Below are 23,852 nucleotides of genomic sequence, written 5' to 3' on the forward strand. Positions count from 1 at the left end.
GTAATTCCAGAACTTTTTTATTGTACACAAAAATCTAAATTTCTTAATATGGAAACCAAAGGTCTACAAAATGTACTCTCCTAGCTTAGGATCATTATTTATTCCTCTTATTTTTGAATCTATTTCTTTTATTCAAGGACCAGCTCAAAGGTCAGCTTTTAGTTAACTCTTATATCCCCATACACACATACCCTAAAGGCAGAGTTAACTGCTGTATCCAAGCTACTTCTTGGCATATCCTTGTCAGCCTAAATAACAGAGAGGCAGACTCTCTGAAAGAAAATGTTTATTCAGGAATGGCATTGCAATGAGAATACAAGTGCCACAGTAAACTATGTGCATATTCAGGGAGGTAAAGGAAGACAATGGTTTTTAAAGCAAAAATGATTGTTTTGAGAGAATTATCCTTGGCTACAAGGATCAATAACAAGGATGTTGCCTTTTGGACATTGGACAGGCAGTTGCTGGGCAAATGTCCTCATAGAAGTATTTTTTGTGTGTCAGGTTGTGACTGCCTTTGTGCAAGGTGTGGTTTTGTGCAGTCTTTTATGATAGTCCTCATTATCAGGCATCTGTGCATGAAAATCCTCCTTTCATGGCCTTCCCCAGCTCTATTTGTTAGGATTTTTAACACAATGACTACAACTTGATTTTGACAACTTTCACATCCTGTTAGTGGGCTCACACTATTAGTTGCTAATCTCAAAAGATAAGAGTTCTTTAGGGGCAGGAACCTGCAACTCACCTTGCGCTCCTCAGAGTACACGGCCCAATATCCCAAGGCCCTTAACACGTTTGTCATTATTTCAGATTTATACTATGTGGTGTGTTAATGACTGCACCCAATGAAACTTGCTGTCCAGCAGTTCACTCTGTTCCTAGGGTTCATGTTATGCAACATAAAGTAAATAGCATGACAGATGAAGTTATCTTATTTTTGTAAAAAATCTAATCAAACTGCTTGACCTAACCTCCAGTCTACAGGAAATTTAGGAGACTGAGGAACAAATTACGTGATGTCATTAGGAAAATGTCAGACAATTCAAAAATGTAGGTGAGACACTCTAAAGCAAAACTAGTTTGGACTCTTCACAAAATTGTCATGGGAAATTAGTTGGTACCACCAACTCTGGAAAACAGCTTGGCAGTTTCTTTAAAAACTAAATATGTAACTACATACAACCCATCAATTTCACTCCTGGGCATTTATCTCAGAGAAATGAAAACTTAATGTTCACACAAAAACTTGTACATGAATGTTCACAGCAGCATTATTCAGACTGGAATGAGCCCAGATATCCTTCAATAGGTCAATGAGTTAAACCAAACAAAACAGTAAAAAGAAATGAACTATTGATACACACAACAGCTGAGATGACTCAGAAAAAAAGAGATGAACAGAAAAAAAGTCAATCCCATAAAATTACATACTGTATGATTCAATTTATAACATTATTGAAATGACAGAGTTTTAGAAACTGAGCTTTTTGTACCTGGCCAAGGGCTTTGATCAGCAAGGTGCCCCTGTGTTATCTACCCAGGGCAGTGCCTCACCAGATTGGCAATAAAAGTATTTTAAGTCAGTGAGTAATGAGAAACTATGATGCCTTACCAATTGGACTGGATCAACTTGCATGTCAACCTAGTCCACTGTAAGCTGGAGAAAGTTACATGAATTATCATCGACAGCCTTAGCAGTGTGCCTCAAGTGTCACTGTGAGATCATTCCCTACTTCCTGGAGACATGCATTAGCAGTGAACTTCTTCCAAACTTCCCAGTCATCACGGTCAAACAATCTTTGAGACACCAGAAACATCAGGGAAAACATTGAGTTCTCAGTACAAGTCCTTCATCAGGGAAAACATTGAGTTTTCCCTGATGAAGGACTTATACAGGGCTACCAGCTGCTCGGGTTTATGTGCCTCCTGGGTCATTAGGAGATCTGAAGCCTAAGTTGTACGTCCCAGACCTGGAAGGACTCAAGGCAACTATGCCCATGCCAGTTACATATTATCAATGTAGCCAGCTTTCCCAAGTGCATTCCACAGCAGCTGTAGCCTTCTTTATTCTCTAAGATATATAGCTTTCTATTGCTATATATAGCTTTCTATTGTTATATTAGCTTTCTATTGCTGCCATAACCAATCACCACCAATTTAGCAGCTTAGTCAACATACACTTGCTATCTTACAGCTCTGTATGTCAAAAGTCTGACATGGGCAGCACCAGGCCAAAACGAAGGTATCCACAGAGCTGCATTCCTTTCTTGGCTCTAGGGGAGGATTTGTTTCCTTACTCATTTGGGATACTCATAGAATTCAGTTCCTTGCAGTTATGTGACTGAAATCCATTTCCTTGCTCATTGTTGACCAAGGGCCATACTCAGCTGTGAGGTCATCACTCTCCTTGGCTCATGGCCCCCTCTTCCATCTTCAAAGTCAGCAATGACCTCTCTGACTACAGACATAAAAGGCTTTCTTATCTGCTTTTAAGGACTCATAAGATTACACTGGACCTTTCTGGATAATACAGGACAATGTCCCTGTTTTAAGGTTCATAACCTTAATCATATCTGCAAATCCCTTTGGCCATGTAAAGTAGTGTATTCACAAGTTCCAGGGATTAGGACATGGACATCTTTAGGAGACATTATACAGCCTACCACAATCCCCCACATTGGCAGCAGCTTTCTCACATTTCTCCTTGATGACACTGCTCAAGTGTGCTAAGCCTTGGCTCCAAGGAGCATGGCTTTCCTGAAGTTTGCTGACGAGGAAGATTATGAACTCCTATACTGCCAGCTTATTGCCAGAATGAAAACCATTGCTGGTCACAGTGAAAGCTGGAACTGGCAGGATGCCTTCAGAATTGCCAGCAAATTGACAATTCTGTGACAGCAGGGAGAATCCCTTTTCGGCAGCTCCAGCCTTACAAACAGCAAAAGAGATTCCTAGTATAAAGTTCACACCAAATTTAGACCTATTCTCAGGGTCAACCATCTCTATCATCAATTCGTCAATCCTCTTCTGTTCCGTAACATTCAGTTGCTTGCTAATCAAGGTAGGCCCAACAGTCTTATTGATGTGCTTAACAGCCTTTGAAACATTTCTTCCCATAACTAGTCTTCTCCTCATCTTGAGCTCTAGGGTCTCACACACAACAGCTGAGGTACCACTGGATATAGTTCTGAAGAGATCTTTTCCAGTGCAGGACCCTATCTCAAGAGTGGGATTTCCTGGAAAGCCAGAAACCTGTCTGACAAAGAGGTGGAGTACAGAGATAGTGAATTTCCACTCCTATTTCTTGTCACCCCAAAAAAAGAGACACAGGAAAGGGTACTGCAGATGTCAACTGGGAGCCCACAAGCTCACAGGTCTCTCCTTTATTCCCGAGTCTTGCCCTGCTCAGCCTCTTTTACTACATAGATTTTTTAAAAGCTCCCTCTATGATCCTGATGTACAACCAGATATGAGAACCAGTAGTACAAATTATAGTAAGAAGCAACTTTTTAGTTACTTCTAGGTAAAAATTTTTCATTATAAAATTCTTCAAACAGAAGATACATTCCCTTTTTATTGGCCATGATGTAAAGCATCTTTAAAGCTAAATTATAATTATTACATGATACTCAATCACTAAGCCAGTTTCAGAAAAGATAAATTTCATATTTCAATTTATTCAGTAAGGGGAGGTCAAACATGAAGGCTTTTTTCCCCTTCTACCATATTCACTAAATTTATGTTTAAACTTGATATATATTTTATAACACTATTTAAGTTATGGCTTTTTCTGAACCAGTGCTTTTTAAGATAATAGTTATAAATACAACTGTTTTGAGAAAATAGGAAATAAACACTTTCACTTGCTGGTTTCTAGTTCATTATTCCCTTTGTCATTAAGATGATAATGCTATACAAATTAATATCTGGACATAAATAACAAATACAATTTTAACATTTTTCATAATATTGAGAGATGTTTCAGTATTATATAATCAAAAAAATCTATTACAAATATACATGTATACATCTTATAAAAATACATTTAAAAACAAAAGTGGGACAAATACTGAGTCACTATTCTTCCAAAGGTTAGCTGGTATTATGAAGAGGCTTTGATTTCTTTATCAGGATATTCTTCCACCTCTGAGGAGAACATTAACTCTGGAGAAGAAAATGAACAGATCATAAAATTGTTTCCCAGTGCCTCCAACAGAGTTGTATAGCTTATTTATAGTCTTTTAAAAATTGACATAGAAAGCCCTCAATAGATTTCTTGACAGTGAAATCTGATTTCAAAGGTAAGCTGATAACAAATGTACAAGTTTTACATTTTAAAATATTTAAATTTTAAATTATGAATACCTTAAAAGTAAAACATAATAGGGGCAATATACAAAATCCTACCTGGAAATTTAAGTCACTTAGATAATCAAAGATCATTAAACAGCTAAAAGGTCTAATTCTACAGTGATGGGATCATCTAAAATATAGGGGACAGATACAGAGGAAGGACCTAGAACTAACAAGAGATATGTGCCAGGATAGTTTAAATGGGTCATCCCATTTCATCTTCAAAACAACCCAATAAGCCAGGTATTATAACTCATTTTATACTTACTTTTTAAATCTACATGTTGTATGACTAACATGGCCTTAAAAGAACAGGATTCTGGAAATACTTACTAAGTAACACACACTTTATGATTTAGACTGAATACTGCAAAATCCAGATGCAGTTTTGATGCCAACCACAATGTAGAATGTTATTAGCTGACATTTTCTACATTTAAACTATTACTTAGCATAGATGTTGGCGAAATTCTCCATGCTAAGGCTTCTGAGGCAGATGGGTTGTAAATAGTTGATCAAATCAAAAATAAAATAATAACCAAGGTCAAGAAAATATCCATAAAAGATGTTCAAGGGTCAAACTGTTGAACACTGCCCAAGGAAACACAATTTACAATACAAATACTAAAAATTCCTCAAGTAGCATAAAAGTTCAGCAGTTTGCTAATATGATGATTCTTCTTCAGGTGTTCCAGAAGGGGTCTGGGAACTAGAGATGAGTGAATCACTGCACACTGAGCATGTTAAAAGTAAGAGTACTAAACACTGTGTTAAACAATGAAGAGTTAAGAATTTGTACCAAATAGAGGAGGTAAGAATAATTAACTTGAGTATGTGTCTGACAGAAAGGCTATGTAGACGAAGCATGATTTATTTCAAAATTAAGAGATACTTTCATCAGCAGGAAACTAAGAGAAGTAAAGAGCAAAGACTTTTTCTAAATTACTTGAAGGGTTCCAAGAGAAGAAATACCTCCTGAATACGCACAAGGGCCACAGACGCCCCTCACTAAGTAGTTCCAGACTCCAGCCCTCTTAGGCAGTCCTCCCTGCTTCTCTTGGCATTCTGTTACACCACTTTATTTTCTCTCTGCTTGTATTATTTTAATTTAAATGTATCTTTGTGATTGGAATATTATAAGCTATACATATTAAAAGGAGGTTTATAAAACCATTATAGAAGATTTCAGGATATTCTTATACTATTTTTTTCTTTAATACCTTCACTAAGATCCATGCCTGGCCTATAAGACAAAAATAGCCAAGATAATCCAACCAGCAGAGCCACCACGAGATTCACCACAATCCATGGCTGGAGAATCTGTTCCTCAATTCCTGCTTCCCTAAAAAGGTAGAAATACTCATTAGAAGTACCTTCAGTTTGGTTCATATATACAAATATATCTATTTTAGGAACTTCAAGAAAAAACAGCAGTCATCTCCTAGAGAAATAACAAGTAAAGGGTGAAAGAAAATATAATTTCCCTGTAAAATATACCACATATATAATGAGAACAAGGGTTCAAAGGTTAAACTCTAAACAGATCTGCTCTATACATTCACATAAATGCAAAGTTAGTATTCCCAAGAAAATTTTCTAAAAGTTTTCCTTCCAACTACCATGACATTACTCATCAATAAAGTATATTTGCTTTCTCTTTACCTAATGTCCCTAGCCACTCTCTCAAAAAAGACTACTTTTGGATGCCACATTCAGCATTTGGGGAAAAAAAAAAAGATTGCTTCTCTGAGTTTAATGAACTAGAATCTCAGCTATCCTGTCAACTTCATGGCTGGCCACTGATCTGCAGATGTTGGCTCTCCCTATTCTGCTCTTTCTAGCATTGCTTGGTTTTCTGAATCTATCCCAGCTACTCACTCCTATCACTGTTCTGGGGTATGAAACTCCCTGATAGTGGGTAAGAATGCAGGGCTCCTTCCGTCCATCATATGATGACTTATTGTAAAACTATAACTTGGCTGGGCACAGTGGCTCACACCTATAATCCCAATACTCTGGGAGGCCAAGGCAGGTGGATCACCTGAGATGAGAAGTTCAAGACCAGCCTGGCCAACATGGTGAAACCCCATTCCTATAAAAATACAAAAATTAGCCAGGCGGGTGCCTAAGTAATCCCAGCTACTCGGGAGGCTAAGGCTGCAGAATCGCTTGAACCCAGGAGGCGGTGGTTGCAGTGAGCCGAGATAGTGCCATTGCACTCCAGCCTGGGCGACAAAGCGAGACTCCATCTTAAAAAAAAAAAAAAAAAACAACAACAGCAACAAACAAGAAAAAACTATAACTTGAAGATCTAAAACAGATTTTTAAAAGGAAGATATTTCTTTAAAAATGCAGGTGAATATAACAATAGTTACCCATTAACCAAAGGAATAAGTATTTTCTTGCCATAGATTTGGAAACAAAAACAGAGCCTTCATTATTTGTAGATGAAAAAGAATGGAAGGATAAGAAAAATTGCTGTTATTGCCATTAACAATTGCTAATGTCATTGTGAATTCTTACCAGAGGCTACCATTAACAGAAGAAGGTGTGTAAAGGTGGATTCTGTCACTTGTCATTTGCTGACTCAGAGATAGTATAAGAGCAGTAAAGTACACTGAGAAAAAGATAAATGAAATTACTAATAATTTTTAACAACCTGGTTTATTTTGAATTTATAGATTAATATCGAAAATAATCTGTACTTTGGTGACTGATGATATAAAAGAAATTTATTTTACCAAATAAACATATTTCAATAGGCCAGATATCCTTATATAAATTTTTGAGAACAACAAGTGCAGAAGGATCTTTTGAGACGTTCACTGTTTCATCATTAGAACTGACAAGAACCTACATCTTTTTAAAAGTTAAGTGACTTGCTCAAGGTCCTAAAATTAGTTTTATTAATATTCTCAAAACTTAGAACAAAATGCATTCCAAATAATCAGAAAGACATAAAATAGTGTTTGTTATTAAAAGGCCGTACCAGCTGAATCTGTTTAATGTCAAGTAGAAAATACAAAAGTTAAAAAGTAAGTAATATAGTACAATAAATTAAGCTTTTCAAAGTTATTCAGATGAACCTCTATTGAAAAATAATTCTATCAACATTATGCCTATTATGTTTCTAATTACAAATTCACTGACCATCTATAGGTAATGTTTATAAGGAGCAGTAATACAACTTTAAAAAAAAATTAACATTTTTCCTGGTTCAAAATTATGGTATAACTCAAGTATTACACAGTTACCAAGTTAAACTGTTTACTCACAGAAAGATGCTAAAGTTGTAGGATCCAGGGCCAAAAAATTTCGGATTGCTACTGATATTTTAGCAAAGTCAATCCTAAAAAATATAAAAGCTTCTTGTCACAGTGCAGTTGTAAACTTTTTAACAAAACTTTACTTTCTTGACAATAGTTTTTTCCTTCTCTATTCTAATGCTACCACATATACTATTACTAGGTTTTAAGTAGTTACGGTGTATACATAACACACATGACAAAATTATCTTATTTACAAAGGCCACATAAAACATCTAACTAGACTACTTTGGACAACATTCCTTTGGGGTTAAGACATTCTAAAGAAACTTAAACTTGATAAACAAAATTTCATTAGTTTCTACCTCTTTCTATTGCCCATATCATTAGGCTCTAATTAGGTGGTTTTTTTTTTTTTAAAAAACGGGTTAAATTGTGTTCCCAAAAAGATATGTTGAACTAACCTGGAGTACTTATGAATGTGACCTTATTTGGAAGCAGGGTCTTTGCAGATGTAATAAAGTTAAGATAAGGTCATTAGGATGAACCCTAATCCAGTATGACTGGTGTCCTTATTAGAAGAGACATAGATACAGAGATACACAGGGGTAAAGCGCTGTGTGACGATAGAGGCATATATTGGAATGATGCATCTACAGTCAAGGAATGCCAAGGATTGTCAGCAACCACTGGAAGTGAGGGGAAGGGCATGAAACAGACTCTCCCTCAGAGCCCTCGAAAAAGGATTCAACCCTGGCCACATCCTGATTGCAGACTGCTGGCCTCCAGACCCGCGAGAGAATAAATGTGCTGTTTTCAGCCAGCCAGTGTGTGGTACTTTGTTACAGCAGTGCTGGGAGACAAATACAAATGCTCTGAGTCTTACCTATACCTGATTTAGATGATATTTAGGAACTTCTGAGTTGACTACATTTGGATGAAATTTTGGACTTATGAACTGATGCTGGAATGGGTGAAGTCTTTTGGGAATATTTTGTTTACAACAGTCTCATCCCCTCAAAAAAGAACAGAAGTAGACTGGCCTTAAAACTTTTTGAAGTAATATTGATACTCTATAATTCTATTTTGAAAACTGTCATGGTCAGTGACACATTTTGCTCAGCATTTCCTTCTGAAGAAGTTAGACAGATCTGGAGTCACAGGCATTACCTGTCAAAAGCTGAAATTGTACTCAGAGCCAAAAGCAAGTACAGAAGACTCTGGAATGGATACGCTAGAGTCTTGTATTGTTGCAGAAGGTTTGAGAGGTTGGATAGCTGATCTCCTGCTAGAACATATATCACAACAATATTCCACACAGCACAGCCAGCCAAGAATCCATGAGAAAAGAGACCAATCATCCTGAATGGTAAAGGGTTTGATTATTATACATGAATTACTAAAGTAAAAAGCTAAAACATGTTTAAAATCTCTTCATATACAAGAATAAAATTCAACATTTCATGACAAGTAAAAGCAAGCTCTTTCTTTTTAGTTACACTGATAGGTAGATCATTCAATTCCAATAGGATGTTTAAAAAATACACCTACCGGCCGGGCGCAGTGGCTCAAGCCTGTAATCCCAGCACTTTGGGAGGCCGAGACGGGCGGATCATGAGGTCAGGAGATCAAGACCATCCTGGTTAACACGGTGAAACCCCGTCTCTACTAAAAAATACAAAAAACTAGCCGGGCAAGGTGGCGGGCGTCTCTAGTCCCAGCTACTCGGGAGGCTGAGAGGAGAATGGAGTAAACCCGGGAGGCAGAGCTTGCAGTGAGCTGAGATCCGGCCACTGCACTCCAGCCTGGGCTACAGAGCGAGACTCCGTCTCAAAAAAAAAACAAAAAACAAAAACAAAAAACACCTACCTACCATTTTAAGTGGTCATTTTGTTAACCATATTGAACAACCAATAGGCTATTTTTTTTCTTTAATTACGGAACTCAGTTAACATTTGTTTTAAGAAAAGTCCAACAAAAGCAGTCACCTGAAAGCCCGGTGCACTGTAAGTGCCACATCTCTGGTGGTCCAGGAAGGCTTCATGTCCATTGACACATCTATGTTTTCTGTGGTCTTTATCAACTCTGAACGGTCAGCAGCCTGGAATCTCCCTAAGAACACATAATGTAATTACTAACAACTAGGGAGAGAGAACCCTGGTAGCCCTTTCTTTCTTTCTTTCTTTTTTTTTTAAATTCCACACTCAGGAAGCTGCAAACTAAGACTGAAATATTGCTGTTCTATCTGAAAATTCTCCTTGACTCAGCACCTATTTCAGAAAGATCTTTACTTTGGGTTCCTTAAACATAATTTTTCATCTTGAAGAAAAATAAGCAATGTCAGTGTATTTTCTTCTCAATCCAAAGTGAAGTAACAATTTCAGAAATCAATTATATTTAATAAAAAATAATGAACTTTCAACCAGAATAAAGTCTAGAAACCTTTAACATGACCTAGTCTACAAAATTCTAATTTAGAGACTTTAGAAGTATTAAAGTTGATATGCCTATACTACCAAGGTAAGTCAATATTTGAAAACTACTTTAAATTTCTTAGAAAAAGATGTCAGGATGTGTAGCATGGCTTTCTGGGATGACAGGAAAGAAATGGGCTGCTTCATAAATTTCTTTTTAGAACATTCCTGTGAAGAACATCAGTTCAAGAGTTAGCACTGCAATATTGTACGAGCAGGGCTTTAGCCTTTTTACTGTTGATTCAGAGGCTCCTTCCTGTATATCTAGTAATCCACAAATAGACCTCAGGAAGCAGGAAAGGTTCCATTTCAATTATCCTCACCAAACCCAGTTCGCAGGTGTTTTGGAGGATGAAAGACAGGGGTGTGACAATTTTCCCTAAAAAAGACAACTTCCGGGCAGACAGTAGAATCACTGGTGCCTTTTATGGCCAGTTATGGCCAGTTACTCTAGCAGGGAAATTTCTATGCTAAGTGAAACAAGAATAAAAATGAGGATTAAGTGATACTGCTTGAAAAAGAACTGGAGTAAATTAAATGGCCACATGGTAGATGAATAAAACCACATGACTAGAAGTCATAAAACCACAGTTCAAGTCCCAGTTCCACCCTAACCAACTGTGAGACACTGGGTAAGTCAGCCAGAGACCACAGGTTTCTTATTGGCCAAGAACTGCAAGATCCTTTAGATGGGATCTTATGAAGTAGAGTTCTAAAACAATTATACAAAATCTAAATTGTAAATTTTAAGGACTAACCTTTATGTTTTAGATGAGTTCTTTAGGCAGCATATCCTTAACATATCCATGGTAGTATACAGTCATGATCATGCTTTGAGTAGGTTTTTCTTAAACACTGTGTTATAGACTGAATGTGTCCCCCAAAAATTCATATGTTGAAGCCCTAAACCCCCAGTGAGTATGAGGTCACTGGGAGGTAATCAGATTTTGATGAAGCCATGAGGATGAAGCTCCCATGATGAGATTAGTGTCTTTTTAAGAAGAGGAAGACACACCAGAACGCTGTCTGCCACATGACAACACAGTGGCAGCCACTGGCAAGCCAGGAAGGGGCCTTCTCCAGTAACCTGATCTGCTGGAACCTTGTCTTGGACGTCCTAGTTTTAGGAATGGTGAGAAATAAATGTCTGTGGTTTAAGTCACTCAGTCCGTGGTATTTTGTTATAGCAGCCTGAGCTAAAATACACTGCAAACCTAGTCTCGTAGCCAGTATACATTATACAATGTCAGCACTATTTTCCAAAAGAATATACAGCTATAATGTTGTATTTCTTATTTAATATGATAGTATCATCATGTATTTTCTCTCTAATTTTCAGATGCAGAATTTATATCATTATCTGTCCCACCACAACTACTACCAATTGCAGGAAGCTGGTAAAGTACAAGAAAGAATAAAGAATCAGGCAGGGGTGGGGAAGATCTTTACATTACCCATAACCCCATAAATTCAGAAACAACCAGCATTAATATTTGAGCCTATTTCCTTCAAGTCTTTTGTCCGATGTATAGATCAAACTCTGTGTGTGTGTACACATGTGTACATGCTCTTTTATCAGAATCTTTCCATAAAATGAAAAATTCTCCCTAAACATGATATTTAATGGTGAAGAATATTATTATATAGATACACCACAACTTACTGAAATCATTCCTCTCCTATTTCACATTTAGGTTGTTTCCAGTTTTTCACTCTCACAAATCATAGCATGATGACTAGTTTTGTGTATAAATTGTTGTACATAGTTTTGCTTAATTCCTTAATTCAGATTTCCAGAAGTATAAAGGATATCCTTGTACAATTTTTAAGAGTTCATATTCTAAAACAAGGCATCTACTTACGGCTTTTTTCCACAAATACTTTGCCTATAGGCTGGCTAATGCCAGTGGGTGCAGTGAATACAGACTGCTGTTCCAGAGTAGTTTGCTCATCAGTGATAATGTCTTCATCTTCTACTCCTAGCTCATTGGCATACTGTAATTCTGCTGGTTGGGTTTTCCTGTAATAAGGAAGTATATATGAAAAATGGATGATTGTTGAATACTCACAGACTTACATACAGAACTAGCTATAAATATAATGGAAAGAGCCCTGGACTTGGAGTTAAGAAATTTGATTTTTACTCAAATAAATCTGTTATTAACTATTATGTGCAGCAAGTCACTTACATTTCTGAGGGCTTCAGTTTTCTCATTTGAAAATTGAAGTGACTGAACTAATCTGTAAGCTTCTTTCCAAATTTAAAATTGTATGATTCTCTGTAGACACTGATATGATTTAGCTATGTCCCCACCCAAAATTTCATGTTGAATTGTAATAATCCCCACCTGTCAAGGGACTGTTCTGGTGATAGTGAGTTCTCAGGAGATCTGATCGTTTTGTAAGGGGCTTCCCCCTTCACTCAGCTCTAATTCTCCTCCTTCCTGCTGCCCTGTGAAGAAGGGCATGTTTGCTTCACCTTCCACCATGATTGTAAGTTTCCTGAGGCCCCCCTAGTCATGCTGAACTGTGAGCCAATTAAACCTCTTTCCTTTATAAATTACCCAGTCTCAGGTATGTCTTTATTAGTATTGTGAGAACGGACTAACACAGACATCAATCACTATTTGTAGGTTCATTTTCAAATACAAACAATAGTGCTATATATATGCCTTCCAGTGTTATTTCTTTAAAGTATACTTTACTCATTTTATCTTAATGCTAAAACACAGTTTTACTTATTGCTGAGATAATCATAATTTGAATTCTGTTAACATAAGAAAATAAATCATAATAGCCTATTTCATTATCTTTAATTTTTAAATATCCTTAATGTTTAATTTTGCTACTTATATATTCTATTTGTGTTCCTCTTTTTAAGAGATGGCACTGAAGTTTTTTTACTTAAGTACAATCTTAATTTTTTAAATTTTCTCAGTGGTTTACTCTTCTCAAATTTATCATTAGATTGGTTTAACTGATTTTTTGTAATAATACTTACCCTAGAGGTACACAAATACACGTATGTAATAAGACTTAATGAGAAGCTACTGTCTGGGAACTCCAAACAAAGCATCAGGGTAATCCTGGAGAACAGTTAGAAAAATAAATTCTTACTTTGTCTTCCTCCGAGGTTTTTGAATAACTGCCTCCTCAGCTGGCTCTGCATCAATACCATTTTCATTTCGTAATAAAGATGAACTAGATGCCTTATTTTGAGTGGAGGAAGTCTCCAATTCTGAAAACAAAATAAATTTAACTTTTCAAATAACTAAAACAGAAAAAGAAAAGTAATGTACAAGACTTGTGTAAGAGAAAAGAACTTCAAGAATTTTAATTGGGCAAAAATATTTTCACTATCTTACAAATTTTTAACGTCTAAAAAATGTTATACTTCTAAACTCCTAATGTAAAAATTGAAATTGTAATGCAAACAATATGAAAAAAAATTAAGCAACCCAACACCCAGGCTGTGTTGAGATTCCCAAGATTATCTCCAGGTTCGCTGACTTTCTAGAAGTGCTCACAGGACTTGGAAATCATCACACTCACAATTATGGTATACTACAGCAAATGAATATAAAGCAAAATCAGCAAAAGGAAAAAGCACATGGACCAAGTCCAGAGGAAACCAAGTACAAGCTTCCAAGAGTCCTCTATCAGTGGAGTCAAATAGGATGCACTAATCTCTCCAGTAATGAGTTGTGACAACACATGTGACACATGTTCTACAAGGGAAGCTCATCAGAGACAGTATCCAAGGTTAGGGGCTAGTCACATAAGCTTAGCACATACCAAAATTCTGGATGCCCAGAAGGGAAGCAGATGTTCAGCAAAAATCACTTTGTATGCACAAATGCACAGCGAGCCACCTTATAATTTAGGGAAAGTTTTCTATCAGTGTAGGGAGCTGTTTATCATCCAAGTTCCCAGACGCCAGCTAAGGGCCAATCTTATCAGCAGGCCTTTCCAAGGATAGCAGTCTCAGGTCTGCTATATTAACTCTTTTCTGTATACAGGGTAGGTATGAAGTTTAAATGAGTCAGTGAAGCCTTCTTCTAATCCACTAGCTACTCTTCCTATCTGGAAATACTAGTTCCCTGGAATACCTTCAAGACCTTACAATTCTATTGTAATAAAATACTTACAGCCTGGACTGGAAATATAATGCAAGCAGTAGAGCCTACCATTGGTCATCCTGAACAAAATAAACAAAAACACAATTTTTAAATCCAGAAATCTAGAAAGCTGACCTGCCAGGCTTGGTGTACTTTGGAATGGCAATGACAGGTCCTTTTTGACCCAAAACTTAGTTGGGTCTTGAATTTTCTAAAAAAGGTCATTTCTGTAAACATACTTTTCACAAATTATAAAACTAGGTATTGGTATCCATCTTGATTTTTAAACTTGTATCCTAACTAACTTACTAAAAGGGAGTTTTAATTAAACTACATTTACTGTCACTAATGAAATAAATTGTAGAGTTGTTACAACTAGTCTGAGCACCATTTCTGTCTCTTTTCCTTCTTCTGCCATCATCCGCCCCTTCCTTCTCCTCATAGATCCTCAGTGCCCCCAGGCACTGTGGTATCCCACTTCAACTTGCCTTCCAAAATTATGTTCCATTCTCCTGACTTTTCTAGTTCCTGCCCTTCTACTCCTATAATTCTTCCATCCAATCAAGACACGCCGTTTTCTAGAAGGACAAGTAATTAGGAAAATTAATTTATAATAAATTATGAATAAGGGCTGATGTTAATAGGAGAGCACTAATCTCCCCATCTTTGTTCCTTCCCTGAGTTTTACTCCAAAACAACCCTTTGTCCTTTTTCTAATTATTATAAAAGTCATAACGCTCAAAATATTAAAAATTAGTAAAATATAAATGAAGGAAGAAAATTTTAAAAATCATACTTCCTCCTTCTAAAACTTCTACCACTGTAACACTGCTATATTCTTCCATTCTTTTTAATATATAGATGTATGTACATATTTACGTTTTGGGTTGCACTGTGCTCCAAAAAAGATACGTTCAAGTCCTAACTCATAATACCTGTGAGTGTAACCTTATTTGGAAATAGAGTCTTTGCAGATGTAATCAAGTTAAGATGAGGTCATGCTAGATTAGAATGGGCCCTAAATCCAATGACTGATATCCTTATAAGAAGAGGGAAATGTGGACACAGACACACAAGGAAAAATGTGAAGATGGAGGCAGAGATTGGCATTATGCCGCCACAAGTCAAAGAATGCCAAGGACTATCAACAACCGTAAGAAGCTAGAAGAAACAGCCGGGCACGGTGACTCATGCCTGTAATCCCAGCACTTTGGGAGGTCGAAGTAGGCGGATCACCTGAGGTCAGGAGTTCAAAACCAGCCTGGCCAAAATGATGAAACCCTGTCTCTACCAAAAAATATGAAATTAGCTGAGCATCATGGCAGGTGCCTGTAATCCCAGCTACTCGGGAGGCTGAGGCAAGAGAATCGCTTGAACCCGGGAGGCAGAAGTTGCAGTGAGCTGAGACTGCACCATTGCACTCCCGTTTGGGCTGTAAGAATGAAACTCCATCTCAAAAAACAAACAAAAAAAAGAGGCTAGAAGAAACAAGGAAGGACTCTTTTCTAGAGACTTCAGAGGGAGCATAGTCCTGTAGACAACTTGATTTTGGACTTCTCACCTAAGAACTATGAAAAAATAAACTGTTGTTTTAAGTCACTCAGTTTGTGGTAATTTTTTATGGCAACCCTAAGAAATTAACATAGTATATTTTACAAAAATGGGATTCTCCAATACATACTATTTTATAACCTTTGTTTTTTGATTTAATAATACACAACTGATGATTATCCGTGTCACCCTAACAATCCTTTTAATGAGTACCTGGTTTCTATTTATGGATAAAGTATGATTTATTTAGCCAGTATCACACCGTTAAATATTTGAGTCATTACCAATTTCTACTCTTATAAATAATGTTGCAGTTAACATTATTTAATTACTGCAGCTATTGAATTTACTACTATTCCCAGAAATCCGACAGGCTGTATCTATGCCCCTATGAGCAAAAAGCGTGAGTGCACCCATTTCCCATCAATATTGGATTTTATAACTAGAAAAAAGCATTGCCAATTTGATAGGCCAAAAAGTGGTATAGTATTTTATTTACCTTGTGAACTGCCTGGGACATAGAAAGACTGAACAAATATTAGTTGTTGTTTCATTATATTATTGTTAGTACAGAATCTATCATTTCCCCACTAATCTGAAATGTCCATTTCATCATTTATTAGGTTTTTCTATGCACTGAGATCTGAACTTTCTGTTTAGTCCTGCATTTGTCGCCCTTCTCTCACAATCTATACATATATGATCAAAAGAGACCTATAAAGTATTCTTGGCTGAAGCCATTGGAGTTATTCTAGTGGTAAATATTTTAAACACAAAAGCAAGAAACCACCTGTGGGATATTGATAGGGGGGAAAAAATGAGAGCAGAGAGGTTTTTATCATGTCACCAAAATCACAACTGCTATCACAACCTAACCTTGGTTTCTTCACGTACCAAGAGGTAGCCTTGTCTTTTTCTGTCTTCTTTGAACAGGAGCCTCTGGGTGCTCTTTGAGTTCTTTAGTTGATGGCTCACTGCCCTCAGAGGGCCTTTGACCAGCAGTCCGAGCAAGACCTTCCAAGGAAGCACTTGCTATAGAAAAACAGAGTAGAAAAAAATGAGATTACTTGAGCAAAGATCACCGAATTTTAAAAAGATGGAGGAAAAGGTAACTAGAATGTTTCCTATAGAATAACCCCATCTCTTTCAGAACTAATTGCCCCCGAAATCTTTCCTTCCTCTTCACCTTTGGGATTTAAGTTAGGAAAAGAAATAAATGAAGGAATACGAAAGGCTGAGGAAGAAAAAAAGAGGGGGTTAAAAAGAAGAGCAAAAGACAGGAGGAGGAGAAATTTCTTCAGAACATTTAGAACTTTGAAAAAGGTGGAAAACACAATAAAAACTGACAGAGAATTCTCTTACTTGCCTCTTGCCTTAAGAATTTTCATCAGCCTTTATATAGTAAAGTCCTTCATTAATAAGTTAAAGAATGATAAAGTCATCATGGATAATTGGAGTTAGCAGGTAATTTATCAGTCTCTTCATTTGGTCATTCACTTCAACCTCTTTCCTCATGAAATCTTTTAAAAGAATTTCAACACATTTTGGCAGATTTGGATTTTACCTGACTGCATTCCCTTCCTTGCTTGTCTGCTTCACAAAAGAAGAAGTAGAAAGGCACCGGGCGCAGTGGCTCATGCCTGGAATCCCAGCACTTTGGGAGGCCAAAGCGGGCGGATTGCCTGAGGTCAGGAGTTCAAGACTAGCCTGACCAACATGGCAAAACTCCATCTCTACCGAAAATACAAAAATTAGCCGGGTGTAGTGGCATGTGCCTGTAGTCCCAGCAACTGAGGGAGGCTGAGGCAGGAGAATCACTTGAACCCAGGAGGTGGAGGTTGCAGGTAGCCAAGATTCACAGCATTGCACTCCAGCCTGGGCAACTGAGCAAGACTCCATCTCAAAAAAATAAATAATAAAAAAAAAGAAATAGAAATGTATCAATAAACAAATGAAAAGATGTTTAACTTCACTAGTATTTAGAGAAATGCAAACTAAAATAAGCTACTTTTTGCCCATTAACAAAAAAATTTTAATGATTGATATTGTCCAATGTTAAGGATTTAGAGAATGAGACACTCTCGGACTCTACAGGTAGCAAGATAACAACTAAAGCTTCCTTAAGGTAATTTAGCAGTCAATCATACCAACAATACACGCATCCTGCACCTAGCAATTCCACTGCTAGCAATCCATCCTACAGAAGTACTTCTTCCCTAGCAGCCACTATTTTATGTAGAACTGCAACACTGTTGGAGTAAAAAATTGGAAATAACCTAAATAAATAACAGACCAGTGATTATGGTACGTTCTTATCATATAATACAATGAAGTCACTGTTTAAGAATACATAGAACTCTATGTATTAAGAAACAAAGACAGTATGTATGAGTCCTTTTATGTTTTTCTTGTTGTTGTTTGTTTTAAAAAAGGAGGAGCAACTACAGAAACCTTTTAGGAGTGTGAGAAGTCACAAGTAAAGAGTGAAGTTAAAGGATCAGGTAAAGATAACCTTGAGGTTTCAAGCCTGAGTGCTGGGAAAATGGCAGGTTCCATTAGCAGAAAATTATGAGATGTAAAAAATTATTTATTCCTAAAGGCGATGATGGATTCTAGATGTTCTGGGTTTAGAGTTACAGATGCAACTTCCGGATTATTAGTGGATGACTAGGACAAAAACGAGTTCTGCTCATGACTGAAGCTTTACTATTTAAATGATGATGTGGCCATGCTTTCAGACTCATGCTCTAATGTAGAGATAATCTGACTGAGGTGAGATTTAAGAACTCTGTGTTTCTAAATTCAGTATCTTGTTCAAGGGTCTGGAATCAATCATAGCTTAAAACCATGTATGTTGCCTAGGGATAAAAGATCTTAAAGAGTTCAGGAATATCATGGAAGTAGGAGCTTAGATGGCACCACCTTCTATTCCATGAATGCATCCAGATACTCCTCAGGCTACCCACTGCCCTGCACCTCACCACCACCAGGAATTCCACTGCTTCAAACTGGCCTTAATTCTATCCTCAATGAAGTGGTGATTCTGGGCTGCTGGGGCCTTACTTCTCCCTAATCTGTGATGTTTACCATGCCTGAGGTCCTGGGAAAACTTGTGATCCCACACAACAAAGAATAACATCTTACCTGGTGTGTTTTTTGTTCTGGGCTTCTTTTTCTTAGGACGACTAAGTGGAATATCATCTATAAAGCAGGGGAAAACGTCAACAGAAAAGGCTGCCTAAAATTCAGTGCAGAGAACAATCAGAAGAGAACTTTTAGCAAGGAAGAATTTTCCCTCTCTTCCCTGGGCCCAGCAAACTTTTATAGATTAGGGGAAGAAGGCAAGAAATTGAGAAGACCAGAGAGCGCCCACACTGTGGTACCAGTAGCACACTGCGAGTCAGTAATGTTAGAAACCATGACACAGAAAGTGGGTTCAACAAATATTCATCTGATCCCCTACATTTCCCAGTCCCCTTGCACATAGGTGTGGTCTATGGTTCTGGCCTATAGGCTGTGAGCAGGTAATCTGTGTCATTTCAGAGCCAAACGTTGAAAGAGCCAGTGAGTAATCTGTCAGCTTCTCTTCCCTTGTTGTGGTGACTGAGGAAGCCTCATGTTAAGATGGTGGGACCACAGCATAGAATTAGCCTAGATTGCAAGCCAGGCGCAGTGGCTCACACCTGTAATCCCAGCACTTTGGGAAGCCAAGATGGGCAGATCACTTGAGCTCAGGAGTTCAACATCAGCCTGGCCAACATGGCAAAACACTGTCTCTACTAAAAATACAAAAAGTAGCCAGGCATGGTGGCACATGCCTGTAATCCCAACTACTCAGGAGGCTGAGGCAGAAGAATCACTTGAACCCAGGAGGCAGAGATTGCAGTGAGCTGAGATTGCACCACTGCACTCCAGCCTGGGCAACAGAACAAGATACTGTCTCAAAAAAAAAACAAAAACAAAAACAAAAGAAGTAGCCTAGATTGCTATACCAATAGTAAAAAGGTAGTGAAAGGCAATTGTCCCCAGTTTTTGCCATAGCGGAGTTGGTATTAATTAGAAATAACCCTGTGTGATACTAAGTTACTGAGATTTGGGGGTTTTTAGTATGGTATAACCTTGTCTACCCTGACTAAATGAGACAAAGGAAGGTGCAGTCCTCGTTACAGAGCTACAAACTAGCCAACAGTTGTGTGCTCGGTGACCCCATTCAGGAATGAAGTGCTTTTATAATGGCAAGGTCATCTAGTGCTATATATTAATGACAATTTTTAAATGGTAGTCATGGGAGATTATTTGACAAAAACATATTGTAGAATTACAAATTACACCATTCAGATTCGGTTTTAAGATAAACAAACCAAGGAATCAAACTAATTTTTGAACACCAAATACTATATTTAGAAAATTTTATATTCACATTAAACTAACTCACCTTGACTAACACGTCATGTAACACCAAACAAATTTAATCAGCAGGACAAAGACAAAAAAAGGAACAATTAATTAGAAACCTGTTAATATTCACAGTGAAAATTGACTTAAATCATTACAAATTTAAAATAAAATTAGCTTTCATGTAATAGCTAGTTTACAGACTAGTTTACTGTTTATAATTAATAAGCTGTTTAATAACACTACTAATAAAATAATGTCAATATTTTCTGAACCCACATATACATATTCCCTACTGTCTATTAATAAAGTGGATTAAGCAGATTACGAACTCTTACTTGTCACTGATTAAAATCAGCTTAAACTCTGAGGAAACTATTCTCACAAACGAAAGATCAGAATTCTGATTTAAAAAAAAAAAAAAGACACTAAAACAGTTAGAAAGGGAATGGATCCATTATCCTACCATGATGATATTCAGGTTTTTAAATTTAACATTCAATTATAACCGTTATTCTTATAATTCAAGGATTTTTCACCTTTAAAATTTCAGAAAATCCCTAAATTTTTCAGAAGAGTTTCCAGAATCATTGTAATTTTGCAATGATACTAGTTAATTTTTCTACTGTCTTCATTTTCCATTTTTAAAGCTCAATAATGAAATTACTGTAAATTATGTTTACCTTGGCACAGGTGGAAGGGCTCGTGGAGGACGCTGTGGGGGAAAAAAAGAAATTTGCTTGTAAGTAAAAGCCTAGAGCATCTTTACTTCATGTATCCCAAACACCATAAAGCTATTCTTTTTTTTTTTTTTGAGACAGAGTAATTGCTCTGTGGCCCAGGCTAGAGTGCAATGGCACGATCTTGGCTCATTGCAACCTCCATCTACTGGGTTCAAGCAATTCTCCTGCCTCAGCCTCCCAAGCAGCTGGGATTACAGGCACCCACCATCATGCCCGGCTAAGTTTTGTTTTTTTAAGCAGAGATGGGTTTTGCGATGTTGGCCAGGCTGGTCTTGAACTCTTGACCTCAGGTAATCCGCCCACCTTGGCCTCCCAAAGTGGTGGGATTACAAGAGTGAACCACTATGCCCGGCGAAACCACTTCTTTCAAAAGTCTGTTGTTCAGACATGACAGAAAAATATAATGGATCGGACCAGGATCTTCAAATCTCTTGATAATCTCGTTCATCAGTGAAACCTGGGAGGTACTGATGAGAAACATGGGCAATTTAAAATTTGTTCTCCCATTCTAAATTTCATATAAAATTATTTCCTTCCTACATTCCTTTCTATCTCTAGGCCAGGCCCTTTTCTAAGCATTAGGAGTACACTAATGAACAAAACGGAGAGAACTCTGCTTTTATGGAACTTACATTCTAGTGGTTATTAGAAACAAGGTTAAATATATATAATATATACTATATATTATATGCAGCATGTGTAACATATATATGCTATATTTAAGACATATATCTTGTATACATACCTTGTGTAATATATACACAAACACAAACACACAAAACGTAATGAATGAAGGAGACTGAGTGCTACTTTTGTTAGGGAAAGTTTCTCTGAGATATTTGAGCTGAGACCTGAATGAGAAAGGAGCAACCGGAACAAATGCAAAGATTTTTAGGTTAAATTGGGCCTGGAATATTTCAGGTAAAAGGACAGCAAGGCTGCCGCACAATTACCAAGGGGGTAGGCAGGAGCCAGATTTAATTAGGGCCTTGCAGACCAAGGGAAGGAGTTTGGATTTTGTTTTAATTCAATGGGAAACCAGTGGAGGTTTTAAACCACATACTAACACAAATTTTTAAAAGGCCACTTGAATATACTGGGAAGAATGCGTTTTAGGGCAGAAAGAATGGTGGGGGGAACCCTTCTAAACGCTCATTTATATGAATAAGAAAAGTGTTTGCAGTTCAGAGAGCATTACAGTTGAGAAGTATTTTCAGAATCAGATACTAAGAGAAATGCCTAGAAGCCAATTTAATGTTCCAAGTATCTCATGCTGCTTGCACAAGACATTTATTCAAAAGGGTTAAATTTTAGACATTTTTGTAGTTTGTCCCATTTAGCAATCCATTCGTTCGAACAGTAGATTAATGCAAGTACTACAAGATTAGGACGAGGCAAGCTCCCGTAATACCATCCAGTAGTCAAAATTACAACTGGAAAAGAATGACAATCACGGGAACGCGCTATTGTTCTACAGATGCTACGAAACGCGCGCGATCGATCCAAGGACTCAGTTCACATAACTGATTTCAAAAGTCCCGCAAAAATGACGTTCCACCCACCAAGAGACCCAACCTCTACTCCTCAAAAGTAGGACGGCTCAACTGAAGACAAAAATCCTAACAACTAAAAGTAGCTGAGGCTCGCTTACCACAGGATTCTTTCCCATTCTGTGTTTAGCCGGCCTCGGCAGCCGCCGGCCCGCAAGCACAGGGCGCCCCACCCCTCCCGGCTCTGTCGCGCGCGCAGGCGCAATGCGTCATCGGGCAGCGCCGCCGGGCTAGTACGCGGCGCGCAGCGCCCGGTGGGTATGTTGGGGTGAGAGGCACGCAGGGACCTGGATTGGCCAGTCCAGACTAGCCCTGCCAAAAAAGGGCCTCTGAGTTGGGGTAATGTGCCCAGGAGCAGAGATTCGGCGACCGTGGCGCTGCAATCGCAGCTTTCCCGTGGTTTCCTAAGTGGTCGCGGTGATTTGTTTGCAGGGAGCGAGGCGTGAGGGAAGACCTTGGTTAAAGGACTCCGCAGGCAAACAACGATCTCTTCTAGGCAGCTACTGCCCTCTCGGAGTGGGAGTCTATGAGAGGCCTTGCTGGAAGCCCCAGCACCCGCCGGGCGCTGGGCCTCAGAGAAGTGAGGCGTCGTCGTGGCAACGCGGGCTCAAGTCGCCGCAAACTTCATGCCAGGCCTCTCTCCCTTACTCCGGGAGTTCGGTCCCGGCCTCGCCTGGGTCTCCGTCCCACTCTTGTGAATGCTGGAGGGGCGGACGCGCGCACCCCATGAGCAAGGCTCTCCCTTAGTGATCCCCAGCTCGTTAGCGCCCCACACACACACCCACCCCCACCCCGCCAAGTGTAGCTGTTTACCCGCCATCTCTGGAGGCCGACGCGCCCCTCGCCGCTCACCAGGTGGCCCTCCTGCAGCCGAGCCCCCGAGTCAGCCCTCATAGTGCTCTCCCCGCGGGGCTTCCCCGGCGCAACCGCCGGCGGCCCGAGCCCAGCTCCCCGCGACGCTGCAGCCTGCGGGACGCCGGGGCTTCGTGGCGCCTGGCGAGGCCGCCTCCCGGTGAGCCAGGTCCCCGCCCGCCTCTGCCCTGCCAAGCATTGCTGGGTTTGGGACGAATGTGTTTACTCTCTAGGACCAACGAGTCTGTGCGGGCCTGGGTGTGTGGATGTGTATTAATATAGGCAATTCTCACATTTTCTCCAATTGCTTACCCTTCATCCCACAACTGTGTAAATCAAATTTGGAAAAACTTTTTCTTGAAGAACCTTAAAATCAAATCCGACCTCACATAAATATCACTACAAACTACTTAATTTGCATAGTTTTATTTGGTTAGGTTTTTTTTTTTTTAAGATAACTTTCACTTTAAGTAACAGAACTACAAATATTTTGAATCATGCATTCTATTTTACAGTTAAGAAAGAGATGGGAAAGATGGAAGAATGGTGT

At 38.4% G+C, this 23,852-nt stretch overlaps 1 protein-coding gene across 2 annotated transcripts; it reads right to left on the reverse strand.

Annotated features, from left to right (window-relative positions):
- Positions 1-23,442, reverse strand: TMEM237 (transmembrane protein 237). 2 transcript variants are annotated; one of them, XM_038001749.2, is made up of 13 exons: positions 23,303-23,442; positions 20,841-20,872; positions 20,198-20,202; positions 18,907-18,963; positions 16,657-16,794; positions 13,211-13,331; positions 11,956-12,113; positions 9,608-9,731; positions 8,790-8,981; positions 7,629-7,702; positions 6,877-6,970; positions 5,574-5,695; positions 1-4,164 (listed from the first exon to the last, which is right to left on the reverse strand). In XM_038001749.2, the coding sequence occupies exons 1-13, from the start codon at positions 23,342-23,344 to the stop codon at positions 4,103-4,105; spliced, it is 1,221 nt and encodes a 406-aa protein (XP_037857677.2). In that variant the 5' UTR covers positions 23,345-23,442; the 3' UTR covers positions 1-4,102. The 2 variants fall into 2 exon arrangements, with proteins under 2 accessions (XP_037857677.2, XP_007964048.3); XM_007965857.3 differs by lacking the exon at positions 23,303-23,442 and adding an exon at positions 22,552-22,584.
- Positions 23,443-23,852: the final 410 nt, after the last annotated feature.

This window comes from Chlorocebus sabaeus, chromosome 10 (genome assembly GCF_047675955.1).
Source record: "Chlorocebus sabaeus isolate Y175 chromosome 10, mChlSab1.0.hap1, whole genome shotgun sequence".
Taxonomy (NCBI): Eukaryota; Metazoa; Chordata; class Mammalia; order Primates; family Cercopithecidae; genus Chlorocebus; species Chlorocebus sabaeus.

Bases quoted from the DNA above. Each gene is read 5' to 3' on its own strand.
- TMEM237 (XM_038001749.2), bottom strand. From the start codon at position 23,344: ATGAGGGCTGACTCGGGGGCTCGGCTGCAGGAGGGCCACCTG. The intron at 16,795-18,906 runs GTAAGATGTTAT...GTTTTTCTATAG, and splicing joins CAGAACAAAAAACACACCAG to CAAGTGCTTCCTTGGAAGGT. The intron at 6,971-7,628 runs GTGAGTAAACAG...TCTTTTTCTCAG, and splicing joins TACAACTTTAGCATCTTTCT to TGTACTTTACTGCTCTTATA.